The 19,310-nt window shown below is 49.5% G+C and overlaps 1 protein-coding gene across 8 annotated transcripts in view; it reads left to right on the top strand.

Annotated features, from left to right (window-relative positions):
- Positions 1-19,310, top strand: part of PAQR5 (progestin and adipoQ receptor family member 5) — a 67,797-nt gene that overhangs the window by 33,914 nt on the left and 14,573 nt on the right. For 5 of the 8 annotated variants that reach the window (XM_045449271.1, XM_045449269.1, XM_045449273.1 and 2 more), the window contains 2 exons: positions 14,018-14,145; positions 16,093-16,298. In XM_045449271.1, coding sequence (XP_045305227.1) covers positions 14,099-14,145; positions 16,093-16,298 — 253 coding nt within the window. In that variant the 5' untranslated portion in view covers positions 14,018-14,098. Of the gene's footprint in view, positions 1-13,540; positions 13,711-14,017; positions 14,218-16,092; positions 16,299-19,310 lie in introns of those variants that run through there. The other 3 variants (XM_045449270.1, XM_045449275.1, XM_045449274.1) reach the window with 3 other exon arrangements.

The following is a 19,310-nucleotide window of genomic DNA, read 5'->3' as shown; positions in this document are numbered from 1 at the left end:
CTCCTTTAAAAGTAGTTCCGTGGGTTATAGTACGGCGGCACACAAGACGTATGTTGCACAAAACTATCACCACGGTCAATTTTAGAACATTGTCATTACCTAGAAAGAAACTGTGCCAATTAGCAGTCGTTTCCCACTTGCCAAGGCAACCACCGATCTCTGTGGATTTGCCTGATCTTGGTATTTCATATAAATGGGACCACACAACAGGTGGCCTTTGGCAAATGGCTTCTTTCCTTTGGCACAATGCTTCCAAGGTTTGTCGATGCTGTACCCTGTAGGGCTTCCTTTGTTTTTATGGCCGAGTGATATTCCCTTGCGTGGATGTGCCCGTTTGTCTATTCATTCATTAGGTGGTGGACACTTGAGTTTCTGTTGTTGCCCGTTATGAATCATGCTACTGGGGACATTTGTGGACAGGTTTCTGTGTGGACATGTTTCCGGTTCTCTTAGGCACCCACTCAGGAGTGGGATGTTGGATCACGTGGTGACTCTGTACTTAACTTTTTTTTTTTTTTTTTATTGTAGTACAATATAGTTAACCTAAAGTTCACCGTCTTAACCAATTTTAGGTGCAGGGTTCAGCGGTGTTAAATATATGCAAATTGTTATGCAACTGTCCCTGCCGTGCATTTTCCATAATTCTTTTTATCTGGTAAAACGGAAACTCTCTACCTATTAAACAATAACTCCCCACTTGCCCTGTCCCCCTAGCTTCTGAAAACCATCGTTCTACTTCCTGGCTTTATGATTTCGACTCTTGCAGTGCCTTATAGAAGTGGAATCATGTGGTGTTTGTTTTTTTTTTTTTGTGACTGCTTTATTCATTTCACTCGGCGTGGTGTCCTCAAGGTTCATCCCTGTTGTATATGTCAGAATTTCCTTCATTTTTAAGGCCGGATCATATTCCATTGTATCGACACACCACATTTTGATTGTTCATTCTTCCATCAGTGGATACCGGATGACTTCTGTGTTGTAGCTGTTGTGAGAAATGCTGCTATGAACCGAGGTGTAGAAACATCGCTTTGAGATCTTGCTTTCAATTTTTTGGGGTATACACCCAGAAGTGGAACATCTCATTTCTGCAAAACAAACGAACAGGCAGCTGGGATTTATTTTAGGGATTGCATTGAATCTATGCATTAATTTGGGGAGCATTACCATCTTAACAATAGTAAGTCTTTTAATCCATGAACATGGGATGTCTTTGCATTATATTTAGGTTTTTAATTTCTTTCGGTGATATTTTGTAGTTTTCAATGTACAGGTCTAACACCATTAAAAGTATTTATTAGGGGCACCTGGGTGGCTCAGTCAGTTACACGTCCAACTCTTGGTTTCGGCTCAGGTCATGATCTCATGGTTCATGGGTTCGAGCCCCACGTTGAGCCCTGGGCTGGCAGCACTGAGGCTGCTTGGGATTTTGGCTCCCCCTCTTTCTAGCCCTCCCCCCCGCTTGCACACGCTCCCTCTCTCTCTCAAAAATAAATAAACATTAAAAAAATCATAAAAACAAAACCAGAATTTGTTAACTTTATTCCAAAGCATTTTATCGTTTTTGATATTGTTGCACATGGAATTATTCCCTTAAATTCTCTTTCAGATTGTTCATTGCTAGTATATAAAAATAAAACTGAGTTTGGTATATCGATAGATCCTTCAGCCTCGCTGAACTCATGTATTAGTTCTAATAGTCTTTTAGTGGATCCTTTCGGATTTCCTGTATGTAAGATTATATCATCTGCAAATATAGTTTTGCATCTTCCTTTCCTATTTAGATGCCTTTTTTTTTCTTTTCCTTGTCCAGTTGACCTAGCTAGAACCTCCACTATGATTGACATTGCATAGGAGGGATGAGAGCAAACGTCCTTATCTTGCTCCCAATTGTAAGGGGAAAGTATTTAATTTCCTACCGCGAGGTACGTTAGCTGTGAGTTTCTCATAGGTGGCCTTTGCTGAGTTGAAGAAGTTTTATCCCTATTTTGTTGAGTGTCTTCTTATCATGAAAGGATATTGGATCTCATGAAATGCCTTTTCTGTGTTTTTTGACACAGTTGTGGTTTTGTTTCTTTTTTTTCTCCTCTGAATGAATCTGGTCAGTTTGTCCCTTTTCTTTCTGGTTTTCAATAATTGAGAATATTAAATTCTACCTGAAAAAAAGGTGGATCGGTGGCTCAGTGGAGCCGCTCTGTTATGTATTTTATATCTCTAATGTCCATTATTTTTTACGATTTTCTTTCTGTTTTGGGTTCCTTTTGTTGTGCCTGCTCTAACTTTTTAAGTGAATCACTCTGCCTTCTAATGTAAACAACTGAGTACGTATTATTTCCTTTAAGTATTGCTTTAACTGCAGCCCACCCGTGCTGTTTGAATTCCTTTCCTCTTTTTTTTTTTAAGATTTTTTTTTAATGTTTATTTATTTTTGAGAGAGAGCAAGCAAGGGTAGGGTCAGAGAAAGGGGGACAGAAAGTCCAAAGCAGGCTCTGTCTGCACTGACAGGCTGACAGCCCCCGATGTGGGGTTCGAACTCACGAACCGTGAGATCACAACCTGAGCTGAAGTCGAACACTCAACCGACTGAGCCGCTCAGGTGCCCCTGTTTGAATTCATTTCTAATTTCTGTTTTGATTTCTTATGTAATGTGTAATTGCTTAGAAGTCTATGTGTATTTTTTTTTTAATTCCCCGAAGTTGGGAGTTTTTGTTATCGATTTAATTTAATTGATTGTGGCCTGAGAATGTCCTCTGTATCATTCCCATTTTTGAAATTTGTTCAGAATAGCATTATGGCTTGGCACATGATCAATTTTCATAAATCTTCGAAATGTACTTGAAAATAATGCATAATCTTCAGTTGTTGGGGGCAGTATTGCATATATGTCCTGTAATATCCAATATTTTTATATTATTACTAATTTTGTTCTGCTTGATCTAGTCATAGTTGAGATATGTTAAAATCTTCCACCGTGGTGGCAGATTTGTGAATTACTCCTGTGGACAAGTCATTTTTTTTTTTTTTTTTAAGTAGGGTTCACACCCAGTGTGGAGCCCAAGGCAGGACTCGAACTCATGACCCTGAGATGAAGACCTGAGCCGAAATCAAGAGTTGAACACTTAACTAGCTGACCACCTACGCATCCCCAGTCAATGTTTGCTTTATAGATTTTGAGCCTATGTTTTTCAACGTTTATTTATTTTTGGGACAGAGAGAGACAGAGCATGAACGGGGGAAGGGCAGAGAGAGAGGGAGACACAGAATCAGAAACAGGCTCCAGGCTCTGAGCCATCAGCCCAGAGCCCGACGCGGGGCTCGAACTCACGGACCGCGAGATCGTGACCTGGCTGAAGTCGGACGCCCAACCGACTGCGCCACCCAGGCGCCCCTGAGCCTATGTTTTTTAGGTACATCCAAATTTATATAATATCATCCTGGTGAAGTAAATTTCTTATTTTGTAGTGATTCTCTTTCTGTCTAGTTCTGTTTTCTGTCTTAGAATCTCTCATAGTCAAATAACGACCCAGCTTTGTTGTTTTTGTTATTTGTCTGGTTTATTTCTTTCCTTCCTTTGACTTTTAATCCCTCTCTGCCCTTATATTTTAACCGTATCTTGTGTAAATGGCACATAGTTGGATTTTACCAAGTTTGAGAATATTTGTCATTTCACTGGATAGTTTAGTCTGTTTATATTTATAAGGATTATTGATGTATTTCCATTCATTTTGATCATCTTATGTGGTTTCTAGTTATTGTCTCTATTTCCTCTCTTGCTTTCTTTGCATTGAGTTTTACATCCTTATTTCTTCCTTCCTTTTAACATTTGATTTTCTCCTCCACTTGTTTCACAGTTAATACCTAGAAATATGCTCTATAGTGATTCGTTTAATGGCTACTATAGCTATGGTAATATGAAACGTTGTGCTAGGCAGGAAGGGCTAGGCGTCAGTTGATCACACAGAATGTTCTGGAATGGGGTTGGTCCTTCAGACTTGTCCCAAATGAGAAAAGGAGGCTAGGATTTCGTGTCATCATCAGTGGATGCGCGCTGCCTCTGGGCAGGGAGTATAACGTGGTCACTGGGGTGGCCTTTGACCAATAGCAGTTCCCATAGAGGGACAAGTGGCTCAGCTCTGAAGGAGGGAAGGGTTCCCTCCTAAGTGCATCATAGTATCTACCACCTCTCTGCCATCCCTAACTTCTTGGATCTCAGGACCGGCAACATCAAAAACATTCTAGAAGCTTATCAGTTTGTCTTCACAGATCACAACAAAACCGTTGTATTTTTCTCCTTTTGGAGAAACATACCCTGTCTCTTATTTGGTTTAAAAAAAAAATTAATGTTTATTCACTTTTTGAGAAAGAGAGAGAGAGAGAGAGACAGAGCATGAGTGGGGGAGGGGCAGAGAGAGAAGGAGACACAGAATCTGAAGCAGGCTCCAGGCTCTGAGCTGTCAGCTGTCAGAGCCCGATGCGGGGCTTGAACTTGGGACAGCACGATCATGACCTGAGCTGAAGTTGGACACTTAACTAACTGAGCCACTCAGGTGCCCCAGTTTTTCATAGTTTCTACCCCTTAATCTCTCTGGACTGCTTTCTTGGAATCTGTTTTCAGTTGACTAATTTTCTCTTCGGCTGGATCTAGTCTGCTATTTATCCCTTCAATGACTTTTTACTCCAGTGTTTCTAGTGTGGTTTGCTTGTGCATGCTTGCATTGAAGCAGAAATTCCCCAGAGAGGATTTACATTTGCTTTTGTCACTTATGGGAGGGAGCCGCAAACCTTCCACCTCTATTTATTTGTAACCACTTTAATTTCTCCACTTGAGATTTCTTGGACCATAGATGTAAGTGTGGATTTGGATCAGAAGCCTGTATGCAATCTAGCTGGTGGTTCTAAATTCTGGGGAGAGATTGTTTCAGGGAGACAGCTTCCTTATTATTTTTTTCTGCCTGGTGGGGTTTATTTCACATTCCCTTGCCTTTAGAGTCCTAGCCTTCCTGGCAAGTCTGCCTTTGATGGGCCTTAGGGTTCATCTCTTATTTGCAGGGTCTGGCAGCAGAAACTCTGATGCTGAAGACAGCTTACCGCACGGGGCTCCTGGGGGCTTTGTGATGCTCTTTCTTTTGTGCCATTTTGCTGATACGCTTATCCGGCTTTCGATGCAGACTTCATCCAGCACTTTAATTGTTCTAGTCAGAAGGATCTTTCGTGACATCTAACTGACCATCATTCGTCCCAAACCAGAGGGTCTCCAACCATTCTTCCAGGTGCTTCCTCCGTTACTCTGGGCCCAGTGACCTCTTGCTTCTGAAAACTTTGATAACACTTAGCATTTCCACCGACTATAGCAATCGCTAGTTTCACTAGGGTGGATGCAGCGAAGTGTGATGGGCTTTGCGAGCGAACAAACTAGCGGTTGCCTCTTGGTTCTGCTATGAATTATGGCCTTGGAAACTCCTCTCGTTGAACTTCAGTTTCCTCCTCTGTGAAACGGGGTTGACAGTCTGTATCTTACAGTCTCCTCATGATGATCCAATAAAACAGGGTCTGCTCCTAACGTGCGCTGGGTCTGAATCAGGAGAACCATAGCGACCACAGACCGTATGTCTGAATGTAAAAGTTACATATGGAGCTGGCAAACAGGTGGAATGGTTCTGTTCTCTCTTGACAAATATCCCGTCATAATCCCAAAAGAGTATATGTAAAGTTCTAATTTTTATACAGCGAAAGCAAAATATCAAAGACAACTAAACTTAATTATTGTTGTACATATCTGGATATTACGTTGATGCATTAGTGATGTTTGGATGAGTAATAAAATAAAAACATGTACAATTTGGTTATACAAGTCGGTTAAGCGTCTGACTTCGGCTCAGGTCATGATTTCATGGTTCATAAGTTCGAACCTCTCGTCAGGCTCTGTGCTGATGGCTCAGAGCCTGGAGCCTGCTGCGGATTCTGTGTCTCCCTCTCTCTCTGCCCCTCCCGACCTCACGCTCTGTCTCTCTCTCTCTCAAAAATAAATAAACATTAAAAAAATGTTTAAAAACCATATGCAATTTATAAATTAGTACGCTTAGTCCATCAGATTTATTTTTTGCCTTTATTTCGGCAAAATTATGGGTTATCTTGCTATAATCAACATTATCATATAATTAGTGCTCTATTAACAATGATTCCAAATTACACCATTGTTCTTGAGTCACTGAGTCTTTGTGTTTTTTCTTTCTTTTTAATTAATTTCATGTGGGAGAAGATTCTGGTGAGTTTCTGCTCAGTTCTGCTCAAGTATAGTAACTGGAATTATCAAAAAATGTTCTTGGGGTGCCTGGGTGGCTCAGTCAGTTAAATGTTAGACTCTTGATCTCAGCTCAGGTTGTGATCTCAGGGTCATGGGTTTAAGTCCCGCGTTGGGCTCTGCACTGGGTATGAAGCCTACTTAAAAAAAAAAAAAAAAAAGAAAAATATATATGTACATATATATATTGCATATATATGCATATGTATGCATTCTTAAAGCCTTATTTAGAATCAGAAGTGAACTATAAATTCTACATATCAAGTTCAAGCATAATGAAATTGCATATAATAATTAAAGTTAAGAAGAAAAATTATTAAATATTTAAATTTAATATACACTACCATTGTTATATGGCTCTCTTTACTCTCTTTTAAAACAATATATAGACCCATACAGCACTTAAATTTGATTTTTTTTCAAGAAAAAAGTTATCATAAAGAAAACTTCAAATAGCAATATTTTGCTTAGTCAAAATTATACTGTATAATGTTCAGAAAAGTAATCTGCATGGAAGTTAATTTCCTGCTTATTTGTATGCGAATCTTCTCTTTCATTGTCCACGGACGTTTTGTTTCTTTTTTTGAGTTTTGTTGTATTTAAATGTCATTTTTGTTACATATTTCACATGTGGCTCCTTTGGCTTAGAAAAATCCTATACGTATCTATGATAAATATGTACTTTGAATCCCGTTAGAAGTGAAATAGCCAAACCTTGATTTTCTTTTTTAATTTTTTTAACATTTATTCATTTTTGAAAGGCAGAGAGAGACAGAGCACAAACGGGGGAGGGCCAGAGGGAGAGGAAGACACAGAATCCGAAGCAGGCTCCAGGCTCCGAGCTGTCAGCACAGAGCCCGACGTGGGGCTCGAACTCACGGACCACGAGATCACGACCTGAGCCGAAGTCGGCCGCTTAACCGACTGAGCCACCCAGGCGCCCCTATTTTTTTTTTGTCTTTTTTTTTTTTTTTTAATTTTTTTTTTTTTAACGTTTATTTTTGGGACAGAGAGAGACAGAGCATGAACGGGGGAGGGGCAGAGAGAGAGGGAGACACAGAATCGGAAACAGGCTCCAGGCTCTGAGCCATCAGCCCAGAGCCCGACGCGGGGCTCGAACTCACGGACCGCGAGATCGTGACCTGGCTGAAGTCGGACGCTTAACCGACTGCGCCACCCAGGCGCCCCTTTTTTGTCTTTTTAAGTAGGCCTCACACCCAGTGTAGAGCCCAACGTGGGCCTTGAACTCACCACCCTGAGATCAAGACCTGAGTTGAGATCAAGAGTCGGATGCTTAACCGACTGAGCCACCCAGGCGCCCCAAACCCCAATATTTTTGTAGGCTTTTGCTAACAACATCCCGTAATGAATACCTGTGGAGAGCTCAGACTCTCATTAATGTCATTTCGTCCCAAAGATGGGGCTTGCTCTGTATTTGAGGACCCTCTGTTTCATTGATTTCTTTCCATCACCTTGCATCTTGCCTAGATTAAATCTAGGAGTTTAATGGCATTTATTTGGCATTCTCATTGTGTGAATCAGAGTAGTTTATGGTCACCTTTGATGAGTGTTTCCGCAAGATGTCCCATGCTGGAGAAGATTCAGAGAACGCCACTCATCATCTTTGAACTGTTCCAAAGGAAGTCCTCAGTCCCCCTAGGAAGAAACCGAGACCGTGGGTTGCCATTTATTTCCAGCTCTAGGATTGCTTTTGGAGTTTTGGTCAAATTCTGACCTTGCATTCGTTTCCTCTTGTTGCCACAACATATTACCACAGATTGGGTGGCTTTCAAAAAGAGGATGAATTTATTGTCTTACAGTTGTGGAGGTTAGAAGTCTGACATGGGTCTCACTAGGCTAAACTCATGGTGTTGGTAGAGGCTCTAGGGGAGAGTCTGTTTTCTTGCCTGTTCCAGCTTCTGGAGACCACGTGTGTCCTTGGCTCCTGGCCCCTTCCTGCACCTTCAGAGCAGGCAGGTAGCATCTCTGACCATTCTTCCATGGCCACATCTCCCTTTCTTCTGCCGCCTCCTCCTTCCTTCCTTTAAGGACCCTGTGATCACACAGGGCTCACCCGGATAATCCAGACAATCTCCCTATTTTAAGGCTAGCTGATTTGCAACTTTAATCCCATCTGTGACCTTAATTTCCCTTTTGCCGTGTCACCTTACGTAGGCACAGTTTCTGGGATTAGGGTGTGGACATCTTTGGGGGGGGGGGGCGCATTATTCTGCCTGCCGTAGACTTTCCAGTCATGTTACCACACCAAGCCCATGGCAGGTTTTTCAGTCAGTGCCTAAAATTGAAAATTGTTTTCCTAGTTCTTAAATCAAAGACTGACTTTTTACAACAAATGTGAAACCAGTGGAATGTTCCATTGTCTCAACTTCCTTGCTTCTTCCGTAGGTCAGTGCTGTGTATGGTGCTGGCCATTCAAGGGGACCTTTCACCCCGGTACGCCCAACCTGCATTGAGCGATATTTATTTTTTTAAGACATCGTATGTGTCCTTTTTCACGTTCCTGTCCGTTAAATCACTAATATCCTTGGGAGCCTCTGTCCTAGATGGTGATAGGTAATTTGTTGACTTTTTATACATCTTTTGTGTTCAGCCAAAAGAAATTTAGCTTCATTTTCTTTTTTTTTTTTTATATAATGTTTATTTATTTTGAGAGAGAGAGAGAAAGAGAGAGAGGGAGGGGGGCAGAGAGAGAGAGAGAGAGAGAATCCCAAGCAGGCTCCACGCTGTCAGCACAGAGCCCAACACGGGGCTCGATCCCATGACCATGAGATCACGACCTGAGCCAAAATCAAGAGTCGGATGCTTAACCAACTGAGCCACCCAGGCGCCCCGGCTTCATTGTCTATGAATATTGTGGTGCATCTACAAAAAGCATCCTTCGACTGGACTGAACATTGGACACTTCTGTTTTCAAAAACGCGACCCCAGTGTCCCAAATTACATTCACCTGTAATTGTAATCGCTTAATGCCAACAACGGTTGGCTGTCACTTCAATGTATTTGTGGTTCTCGTAATTGCATGTGACTTGTGTATAAGCGGTTTTATGGTATTTTAATTGAGATCCTAAGTGCTGTCTCTTGCCAGGACTCAGCACGGCCCGTCCTGCATGAGCCAGTGGCTTAGCGTCCAGCTCAGTCCTGCAGGTGCTCACTAAATGGCAGGTTATAACCGATGCATCGGCTAGTGGCCTTCCCTTTTCCTTCTCCATAATCTCCGCGCCTTCCGCCCACAAACACCTCACTGAACTCCTCACTGGTCTCTCTCTCCTGCTCTGGCTTTTAATGCCCATGTCTTCAGGCGCATCTTGTCCCCCTTTTGCAATGAATTGGATTCTGGGCAGGGAGGTGACCGTCGGATGCGGAGGGGGGGGGACGGGCTGTGACCAGAGGCAGCGTCACCAGCGGCATGCCCTGGGACCTTGCGAAAAGTGCACATTCTCCCCCAGTCCCACCGAATTCGCCGTAAGAACTCCAGGCGATCTGCCGACACCCGCGTAAGAGCGTTTGAGGGGCACCGACTTAGGGACACTGTCACCCGGTGTCCCTGACGGTCTTGGCCAGCTCGGGCTGCCATGGCAAAGTGCCACAGACTGGCTGGACAAACAGAAGTTCACAGTTCTGGAGGCTGGAAGTCCAAGGTCAAGGTGCTGGCGGGGCTGGTTCTCTTGGGGCCTCTCTCCTTGGTTTGCAGATGCCCCTTCACGTGGTGGTCCGTCTGCACACGCCCCTACCGTCTCCCCTTCTTCTGAGGGACGCCAGTCAGATTGGATCAGGACCACCCTAATAGCCTCATTTGAATTATCCCTGTCTCCAGGGGCAACTGGGTGGCTCAGTCGGTTGAGTGTCTGACTCTTGGTTTTGGCCCAGGCCATGATCTCACGGTCTCGTGGGTTCGTGCTGACAGCTCGGAGCCTGGAGCCTGCTGCGGATTCTGTGTCTCCCTCTCTCTCTGCCCCTCGCCTGCTCACGCTCAGTCTCTCTCTCCGAATAAAAAAATCCTGTCTCCAAATACGGTCACATCTGAGTTACTGGGGGGTGAGGGCCTCCACATGTGAGTTTTGTGGGGGACACGATTCAGCCTATAACCCCGAAGAAGAAGAAACAGGCTCAGAGAAGCACCTGACAGTCCGAATCACAACGCAGGCCTAAAGATGAGCACTTCTTCTCCTACAAGAGCCCTTCTGAGCAGCAGCAATGAAAGGGTAAGAGGCCAAGGAAGTGAAGTCTGAGGTCTGCTTGCAGCTTTCAGATTTGCTCCCCCTACTCCTGGGAGCCTGGGACAATGTCTTAAGCTCCCCGGGCCTTAGTTTCCTTCTCTGTGAAATGGGGACAATGAAAGGCTCTCCCTCCCAAGGTCATGAGGACCCCCTGAGATTTGGACGGGAAATGTAGATTGCCGCACCGACAGCGCCTGACCCTCTTGGCCGGCTGTCAGAATCCACCCTTATTTACCGCTAGCCGGAATGTTCGATTATTTTCCCCAGGTGATTTGCAGTTTAATAGCTAGAAAAACCAAGGGTTTAAAAGCATCGCAGTGGAATTTCGGGCCCAACTGGCAGGTGCACAGGGTCTTTCCTGGAAGCCAAGCCTTGGCAGGCACTAAGAGGAAAACCCGCTGATTTGTCCTTCCACCCCGGGTACCTAGGGGCTCTCACTTCTAAATAATAGGCTGCACACACAATTTGATTTCATTTCACATGAAATTGCCTAGCCTACAACTAGGGATGTGGGGTGGATTCCTACAAATCAATCCTGCTGTGCAAATTAGCCAGCACCTGCTAACCTAGGGCTGTTTGGAAATGAGACCCAGCTCTGGAGCACTAAGGCAATGATTGCAATTTGCCCTGTGGGGTTAGACTGGGTGTGAATACAAAATTGTTTTCAAATGTCCCATTGGTTGTTTAGATTTATGTAGCGTGTCTTCTTTTAAGATCTACTCTGTGCAGAGCACTTTGCTAAGGCCAGGGCTGGAAGATGGAGAGAATGCCGCTCCTTTCCCGTGTTCAGAGGGCCTCGGGGCAAGAGTGCGTCTAGCATTTTGGCCTAATAAACTGAGGTTCAAGTTGAGGAGGGTAGGGGCAGGTCAGAACATCGCTGTTCTAGGGCTGAGGGACTCCCTTTCTTTTTTCCAGTCTTTATTTTATTTTATTTTATTTTATTTTATTTTATTTTTTTGGAGGGGCTGCTTTAAATCCTGCCCCTATAGGGGCGCCTGGGTGGCTCAGTGGATTAAGCATCTGACTTCAGCTCAGGTCATGGTCCCACAGTTCGTGGGTTCGGACCCCGCGTCGGGCTCTGTGCCGACAGCTCGGAGCCTGGAGCCCGCTTCGGATTCTGTGTCTCCCTCTCTCTCTGCCCCTCCCCTGCTCACGCTCTGTCTCTGTCTCTCTCTCTCAAGAATAAGCATTTAAAACAATTAAAAAAAAAATAAATCCTGCCCCTAGAGCATGGTTAGTGGGCTTCCCATCCCTATCTGGGGTCAGGATAGCAGGTCAGAGGAGATTCTTTAAATATGGGCCCAATCCTGGCGTTGGTGGTAAAGTACCCGCGCCAGGTCTGGGGCAAGATTCCTAAGTGTGGTCCGGTTGTCCAGAATGTGAATTTCCCAGCCCGTCTGTTTCCCTCTGGCTTTTGACTATGTCAGCGTCTTCTGATCCAAAGAGAGAACAGTAGTCACGTCCCGAATCACCCAGGGCAAGATGTAGGTGGTCTCCCCCTCCCCTCCTGTCCGTCCACTGCCCACCTGTGGGCCCTGTGTCCAGACTGTCCTCCAACCCCGCCCTGTGTGCCACCACCCCACCCCTCACATGCCCAGCGCTCTGCGAGCCCCTTGTCATGAGATCTCCTCCTGCACAGATCTGCTAAACTCATTCATGTGAAGCAGTGAATCATCAATAACAATGGCTCCTTTCTGGAATTTTTACATTTTCATAAGAGGCCAATGCCTTAAAAAAAAAAAAAAAAACTTGAAAAAAAATTTTTTAATGTTTTATGTTATATTTGAGAGGACGAGACAGAGCAGGAGCAGGGGAGGGGCAGAGAGAGGGGGAGACAACAGAATCCGAAGCAGGCTCCAGGATCCGAGCTGTCCACACGGAGCCCGACACGGGGCTCGAACTCACGAACTGTGAGATCATGACCTGAGCCAAAGTCAGATACTTAACCGACTGAGCCACCCAGGCGCCCTCCAAGAAAAAATTTTTTTAAGGGAAGACTGTAATGTGAGACGGACAATAGACCCCCCAGTTTCTGCTGCAGGGCTGTCGTATGCCCACCGGGCACGGCCACCCTCCTCTCACGGGTACAGAGCTGAAATCCATGGGCTCACCTGCCTCCTTGTCAGCAGCCCTGGGGGTGGGGGGTGGGTAGCTGTGAGCCAGGGTTTCTGCTGCCCGGGACTGATGCCTGTCCACTGCAAACCGGGGACGTCAGCAGAATTGAACGGTGAATCAGAAACCGGAACAAATCGCTTTAATCAGCTAAGACCCAAACCTAATTCAAATAGTATTTTTCCACTGGACCATGAACCAACTTCACGGGTCCCCCTCCCCCTGGTTGACCAGTTTAACCCAGAACTGAACTAGGAAGGGAATGTACTCCCTGTTTTATAGGTGAGGACGCTGAAGCCCTGAGAGTCGTGGCTGGCTCAAGGTCATGGGGCCCAGGTTTGACTCTTTATCCTAATAACCCCTGACTTTCTCCACTTGACTCAGAACCTCAAGATATAGTACATGTTACCTATTTTGTACTTAAAAAAAATTTTTTTTTTTTAGTGTTCATTTTTGAGGGGGAGTGAGAGAGTGAGTGAGCGTGAGCGGGGTTGGGGCAGAGAGAGGGAGACACAGAATCCGAAGCAGGCTCCAGGCTCCGAGCTGTCAGCACAGAGCCCGACGGCGGGGCTCGAACCCACGAACCGCAAGATCATGACCTGAGCCGAAGTCGGCTGCTCAACCGACGGAGCCACCCAGGTGCCCCGTACAATTACCCTTTTTAATGGCTCTAACGGAGCTCTCCGGGCGGGTTGACATCCATATGTGAGCTGACCAGCCCAACTCTCTCCCCTGGGGGGTGGTGACCAAGAGACTTGCCAGGTGGGCCACATGGGGGAGGGGGCTTGCGCAGGCCCAGCTGTGGCAGCCTCCGCTCTGCCCGCATCCCAGGCTAATGCCATCACCGTCTTCATCATCAAAAGGCCTTTATGAAGCGCCTTGGTGAATATATCCTGGCACTGAGCGGGGATCTTCTGCAGAGATCTTCCCAGCAGCCCCTGACATCCAGGGCATGTCGGCTCGGACAGACAGCATATACGTCCTCCGACCGGGAAGGCACCCAAAGACCGGGCTGTAGGCCCCAGGCAGAGGGCGCAAAACCAGCCAATATTCATGACCAGAGTAAGTGTGCCTGGGAATGCAGAGACGGGCTGGGCTCCCAAAGGGAGTCGGGGTCTTAACTTCTCTCCTCCAGCCGCTGCGGGCTTCTGGAAATCTGGAAGGATTTTAGAACTTACGGGAAGGAGGAGAGGAGCGGGGAGAGGGAAGCAGCTTGACAGCTCAAGGACTTGGGGTCGAAGGGTCCAGGCTTCAGGGTTCAAGCGCGCAGCCCGAGAGGACACTAGGTGCTACCAAAGCTGCTCCTCCTGAGACTTTCTCGCCGCCCTCTCACCTCACCTCGGTGCCCCTCTCTCTCCGCCCCCTGCAGGTGTTCCATGAGCAGGGCATCCTCTTTGGCTACCGGCATCCGCAGAGTTCCGCCACGGCCTGCGTCCTCAGCCTTTTCCAAATGACCAATGAGACCCTCAACATCTGGACTCACTTGCTGCCCTTCTGGTACCTTCCAGCCCCCTTGACCGGCCGTCTCATATGGGAGCCCCGGGGACTGGGGCTTCGTTAAAGCCCAGGGTGGGTTGGGAAGGCTGAGATTCCATGCTGGGATGTTGGGGGACGCCCCCATGGCGCATGGGCATGGAGCTGGGAGTTGCTGGGGCCTACAGATGGGCGAGCTTTAGCACACGGACTCTGGTAGGATTCAGGGGGCTCCTGGTGGCTCCCCAGTCTTCCCCTGCTCCAGCGCCTGGTTAAAATGTCACGAGCTCCAGGGTCGCCCGGGGGGCTCAGTCGGTTGAGCGGCTGACTTCGGCTCAGGTCATGATCTCGCGGTTCGTGGGTTCGAGCCCCGCCGTCGGACTCTGTGCTGACAGCTCGGAGCCTGGAGCCTGCTTCGGATTCTGTGTCTCCCTCTCTCTCTGCCCCTCCCTCGCTCACCCTCTGTCTCTCTCTCAAAAAATAACTAAACATTTAAAACATTAAAAAAAATACTTTAAATGCTAATAAATTAGAATTTGCAGACGGGGATGGCGGTGGTCTCTTCCCCCGGCCCCTGTTCTCCCTGGAGGTGCCGGGTCACCTGCTTCTTGTGGGTCCTCTTAGAGCCCCCCCGCCCCGGTGATGTGAGCACCCCCAGCCCCCAGGCTTTCCCTGCTGCTGCTCTGCCCTGGCTTTCTTCCCTCCAATCCCCATCTGGCCACAAACCTCTCGGGCTGCGTGGAGGGACCACGGGTGATTTCGGCTGTTTTAAAGTTTGTGCTGCCAGGGGCGCTGGCCTGACCATCCTTGTTTGTGTGTCTTAAGCTCCGGTGCTCAGATCCCTGTGGGGCGACTTCTTGGCGGTCCTAAAGCTGAGCCACTCTGGCTGAGGCCCCCCGCTGCATAAGACATCCTGCCACTGCCAGGCCCCCGAGAGAGGTGGTCACCATTGAGTGACGCGGAGCGGGGAGGGTTTGAGAGACCCCTGGGCAAGTGGGGCCGGGGAGTCATCTTGAGGAGATAAGACAGGTTTTGAGACCAGCACATGGCTGAAGGCCTGTGTTTGCTGGACAGGAGGAGAAAGATGGCCAGTGTAGCCAGAAGATGCTTTGTAGTCTCCCTCTGTGGGAGAGCCAGTGGGCAGAGGGGCCGGCTTTCTAGAAGGAGTGGTTTGTGGCGGAGGGCAACTCTGCAGGCAGGGCCCCCCTTGCCTGGGTCGCGGGTGAGACAGACGGGAGGCGGAGTTGTGCCGTGTCTCTGTGTACAGGTGGGGCCCAGAGACCCAGGCTCAGCTGAGCCTCAGCATGGGACCAGGCCACTCAGGATGGGGGCTGCAGTGGCAGTGAGGGAATAGCATGGAGAGGAGGGAGAAAAAAGTCCTGGCATCTTCTAGACTTTCAAGCACCCCGCCCCCCACCCCCGCCACCCCGGGAGGATGCTTCTCTTTGAAGAGCCTTCCTGCAAAGGGACATAGACAAACCACAGGGATGGTGACAAGGCCGACCACTCCTATGGGCAGTGGCTGAGTGTCATGAGGTTATTTAATGTGACGTTCAAAGAGGTGGGGGAGGGTTACGAAGACTGCCTTGGGTATGGGATAGGCTGTTCTCCCGAGGTCCCGTTGAGGGGGAACCAGGGCTGACCAAATGGAGAGATTCTGGGGAGACAGGTGTCACAGCTCAATGAAGGACTCAGGCAAGATGCTGTAAGAGAGATTCTGTGGTTACAAGGCGGGGCGAAGACCGGACTAGACGAACCTAAATGCTCTCCTCTTGCCCCTCCTGCCCACTTCCAACCCCAAAAGGATCCCACTCACCCTCCGTCACGCCTGGTGTTTCACCGAGGTGAGAACACACGGGGTTCAGTTGTCCCAGGGCAATGGAGGGCAACGGAGAGTCCGGGGAGGGGTGGGGGTGGGGTGCGAGGGGAGCCCCCCGCCGCAGAGGTCGAGTGGGCCGTGCTGTGTTCCAGGTTCTTCACGTGGAGGTTTGTGACCGCCTTGTACGTGACAGACATCTGGAATGACAGCTACTCCTGGCCTCTGTTTGTGTACATGGGCACCAGCTGCGTGTACCCGCTTGCGTCCAGCTGTGCGCATACCTTCAACTCCATGTCCAAGAACGCCCGGCACATCTGCTACTTCCTGGACTACGGTGCCGTCAACCTCTTCAGCCTGGGTATGTGGGGGGCCGCGCTCTCCTCCCCTGCCCGGGGCCGAGCGCCTCGCCCCTTCCCCTGGGAGCTGGGGCCACCGGAAGGCGTTGCCGGGCTTGCGGAAGAGTCACGGGGACGCCAGGGCCCCATCCGGGTTCCCGGTGAGTGTCCGGTAAGCAGCCGGGCCAAGGGTGTGCTGGCAAATGCTAACGACCGATCGTCTGGGGACAAGGGCCCTGCTCTGTGGTGTTGGCCGACTCGGGTGGCGTAAACGACTCCCATCGCGGCTAACTTGGAGCCAGACGTCCCTGCACGCGGGTGGGGAGAGACACACGGTCGTGTACCATCAGGCAGTAAGTTCGTCTGTGCAGAGACGGTAGATGCACTAACTGGAAGTCGTTACTTCTGCGAACGTGCTTGTTTAATTGCACGCTTGTGTAGCTGGCCGTGTTTTAGCAGTCGGCCTGCAAGATCTGGGCAAGCCTAGCAATCTGCTGTCCTAGGCCAGGGTGCCGCCTCCTCCCGGCTGCCGGGTCCCCGCGGCCTCGTGGGCCACTCTTCCAAGAGCTCTCCCAGCCTCTGATGGGCACTCCCAGTGCCCCGCGCCCGCGACTGTCCTCATCCTCCCCCCCCCCCCCCCCCCCCCCCCCCCCGCCAACACCCTCTGGGCACACCTGCTCCCCTCCTGCAGTGACTCACCTGGCCAGTGGTCGCACCCCCACCCGGTCTTCCAAGTCCAAATCCGTACGCAGCCCTCGAGTCCCCTCCCTCTCAGGCCCCTGCCCGTGCAACTCCAGCATCCTGTCCACGCTGTTCAGTGAGTCTCTACCCCACGTTCTTCAAATTGCTCCCCGGCGTGGGCTTCACTCAGACCCCCCTGCCTGCCTCTCCCCCTGCACCATGACAACAGCCTCCCCTCCACTTCCTGCTTCTCCCCCACTCCAGCCAGCTTCCTTCCTGGGAGGCTTCTCTAACACCTTCCAATACGGCACCCCGCCCACTTAAGAGCTTTCAGGATTCCCAGTGACCCCGGAGGAAGTTCACACTCCTTAGTCTAGAGGCTTCCGGAGCCCTTGATCACCCGCCCCAGACCCATGATAAGAGCAGGCATTTTGGAGAAATCACGACACAGCAGGCTGCGTGCTGAGCCCCTGACACACATCACGAGGGGGGGGCAGCACAAGGCAGAGCTTGTGGCCTGGCCGCCCCCACCCCTTAATTATTATATGCTCGCGGGCACGTTTCTGAACCTCACTAAGCCTCAGTCCTCTGGGCCACAAAATGGGCATCATATCTCCCTCATAGGGTGGGATGAAGGTGAAACGAGTTTGGCCAAGGGGAGCACCCCGCACAGTGCCTGGCACTGAGCAAGCATCGGAGGGTAGCCATTACCATGATTATGTCCTTAACCCTGACGTCGGTCCCCGGGGATGGGGGCCATCGCTGTACCCACCCTGTAGGTAAGAATGATGAGGCGCCGTGAAGTGAGTTACTCAGGTCGCACAGCTTGCAAATGGCAGAGCCAGGGTTAGAACCCAAGCCCCAGGGGTCAGCCGCCCCCCCGAACTGCCTCCCTTCCCGTCACTGGCTTTCTGTCTTTGTAAGAGTTCCTGGGCGTCTGGTGCCCCCACACAGGACCTTACCAGAGAACTTCCTCTTTCCCTCCCTGCAGGGCCTTCAAGGCTCGGCCCCGGCAGCCTCAGCGGCCCCTACCCACGGCCCCCTCCAAGCCCCGGACCGGGAGCCCCTCCATGTGGCTCTGGGCCTGAGCCTGGTCAGTGATGTCTTCATTGCTGCTCCTTGCTCAGAATGGCTCCCTGAGGATGGGACATTGTTCCTTCGCATTTGGCTTTCCAGCCTGTGGCCCAGTGCCTGATGTGGGAGCGGTTCAGGGAACACGGAAGGGAGGTCTAGTCCGTGGAGAGAGCCTACGGATTCCACCTCGGCCTCCCCGCCCCTTTGCAGCCGCCTCTCCTGCCCGTGTGGAAACCCTCAGTACCCACCCCCCCGGATGGCATTCGCTCCCACTTCCTCCCTGGTTTCCAGCTGTTCCTCCCTCTAGGTCATCCTGTGCACTTTCACTAGGTTTTGGCCATCTCAATCCCTCGCTCGGAAACCTTCCGTGGCTCCCTATTGCCTCAAAGAGGATGTTTCCTTTCCTTAGCCTGGAATCCAAAGCTGCCTCTACTCCTGCTCCCTGGAAAGCCCTCTAAAGGGGTCTGAGCACCATTTACAATGCGTGTACGCGTGGAGGGGTGCGGTTCCCCACGGCACCAAGCAATCCTCAGCAGCTGGGCGTCCTATAGTTCAACTCATTTCTGATACCGTTCCCACAGGTTAAGGGCTCAGTCCCATAAGACTGACCACCCCCTCCCCCTGCCCCCTTCAGACACCTGTCTCAAGCCCAGGTTGTTACCTGTGCCTTTGACAGACTGGCTATAGACCCAAGGCTTCAGTGACCCCGGCTCACAGAACTCAGAGAAACACTTTACGCACTGGATTACCGGTCTGTTATAAAAGACTATAACTCAGGGACAGCCGCATAGAAGAGACGCCCAGGGTAGGGCCTGGAGCTTCTACGCCCACCGAGCATGCCCCTCTCCCTGAATCTCCACGTGTTCACCCACCCAGAAGCTCGCCGTACCTCTCCCTTTGGGTTTTTATGGAGACTTCATTAGTTACCGTTGATTTCGCCTCCAGCCCCTCTCCCCTCCTGGGCGTCGGGGGTGCGGGACTGAGGCTTCCAACCCTCTGGCGACAGGGTTGGTCTCCAGAAATCCAGGCCCCATCCTGAAGGGGCTTTCCAAAGTCATCTCATTAACAGAACGAGAGACACCTTTGTGGCGGTCCTCGCTTAGGAAATTCCAGGGGTTTTAGGAGCTCTGTGCCAGGAACAGTGGAGGAGACCAAACGTGTATTTCTTATTGGAAGGCATTTCGTTTGCCCCCCCGCGGTTGGGGGCAGGGTCTGAGGTCCCCCTGCTCTTGTCCCACCCACGGAGCTTGCATAAACCTTGGCCCACTGCCAAGCAAGTG

The sequence above is a fragment of the Leopardus geoffroyi genome, chromosome B3 (assembly GCF_018350155.1).
Source record: "Leopardus geoffroyi isolate Oge1 chromosome B3, O.geoffroyi_Oge1_pat1.0, whole genome shotgun sequence".
Classification (NCBI taxonomy): domain Eukaryota; kingdom Metazoa; phylum Chordata; class Mammalia; order Carnivora; family Felidae; genus Leopardus; species Leopardus geoffroyi.
The sequence above is the reverse complement of the archived record's forward strand: the minus strand, read 5'-3'. Positions and strand labels throughout refer to the sequence as shown.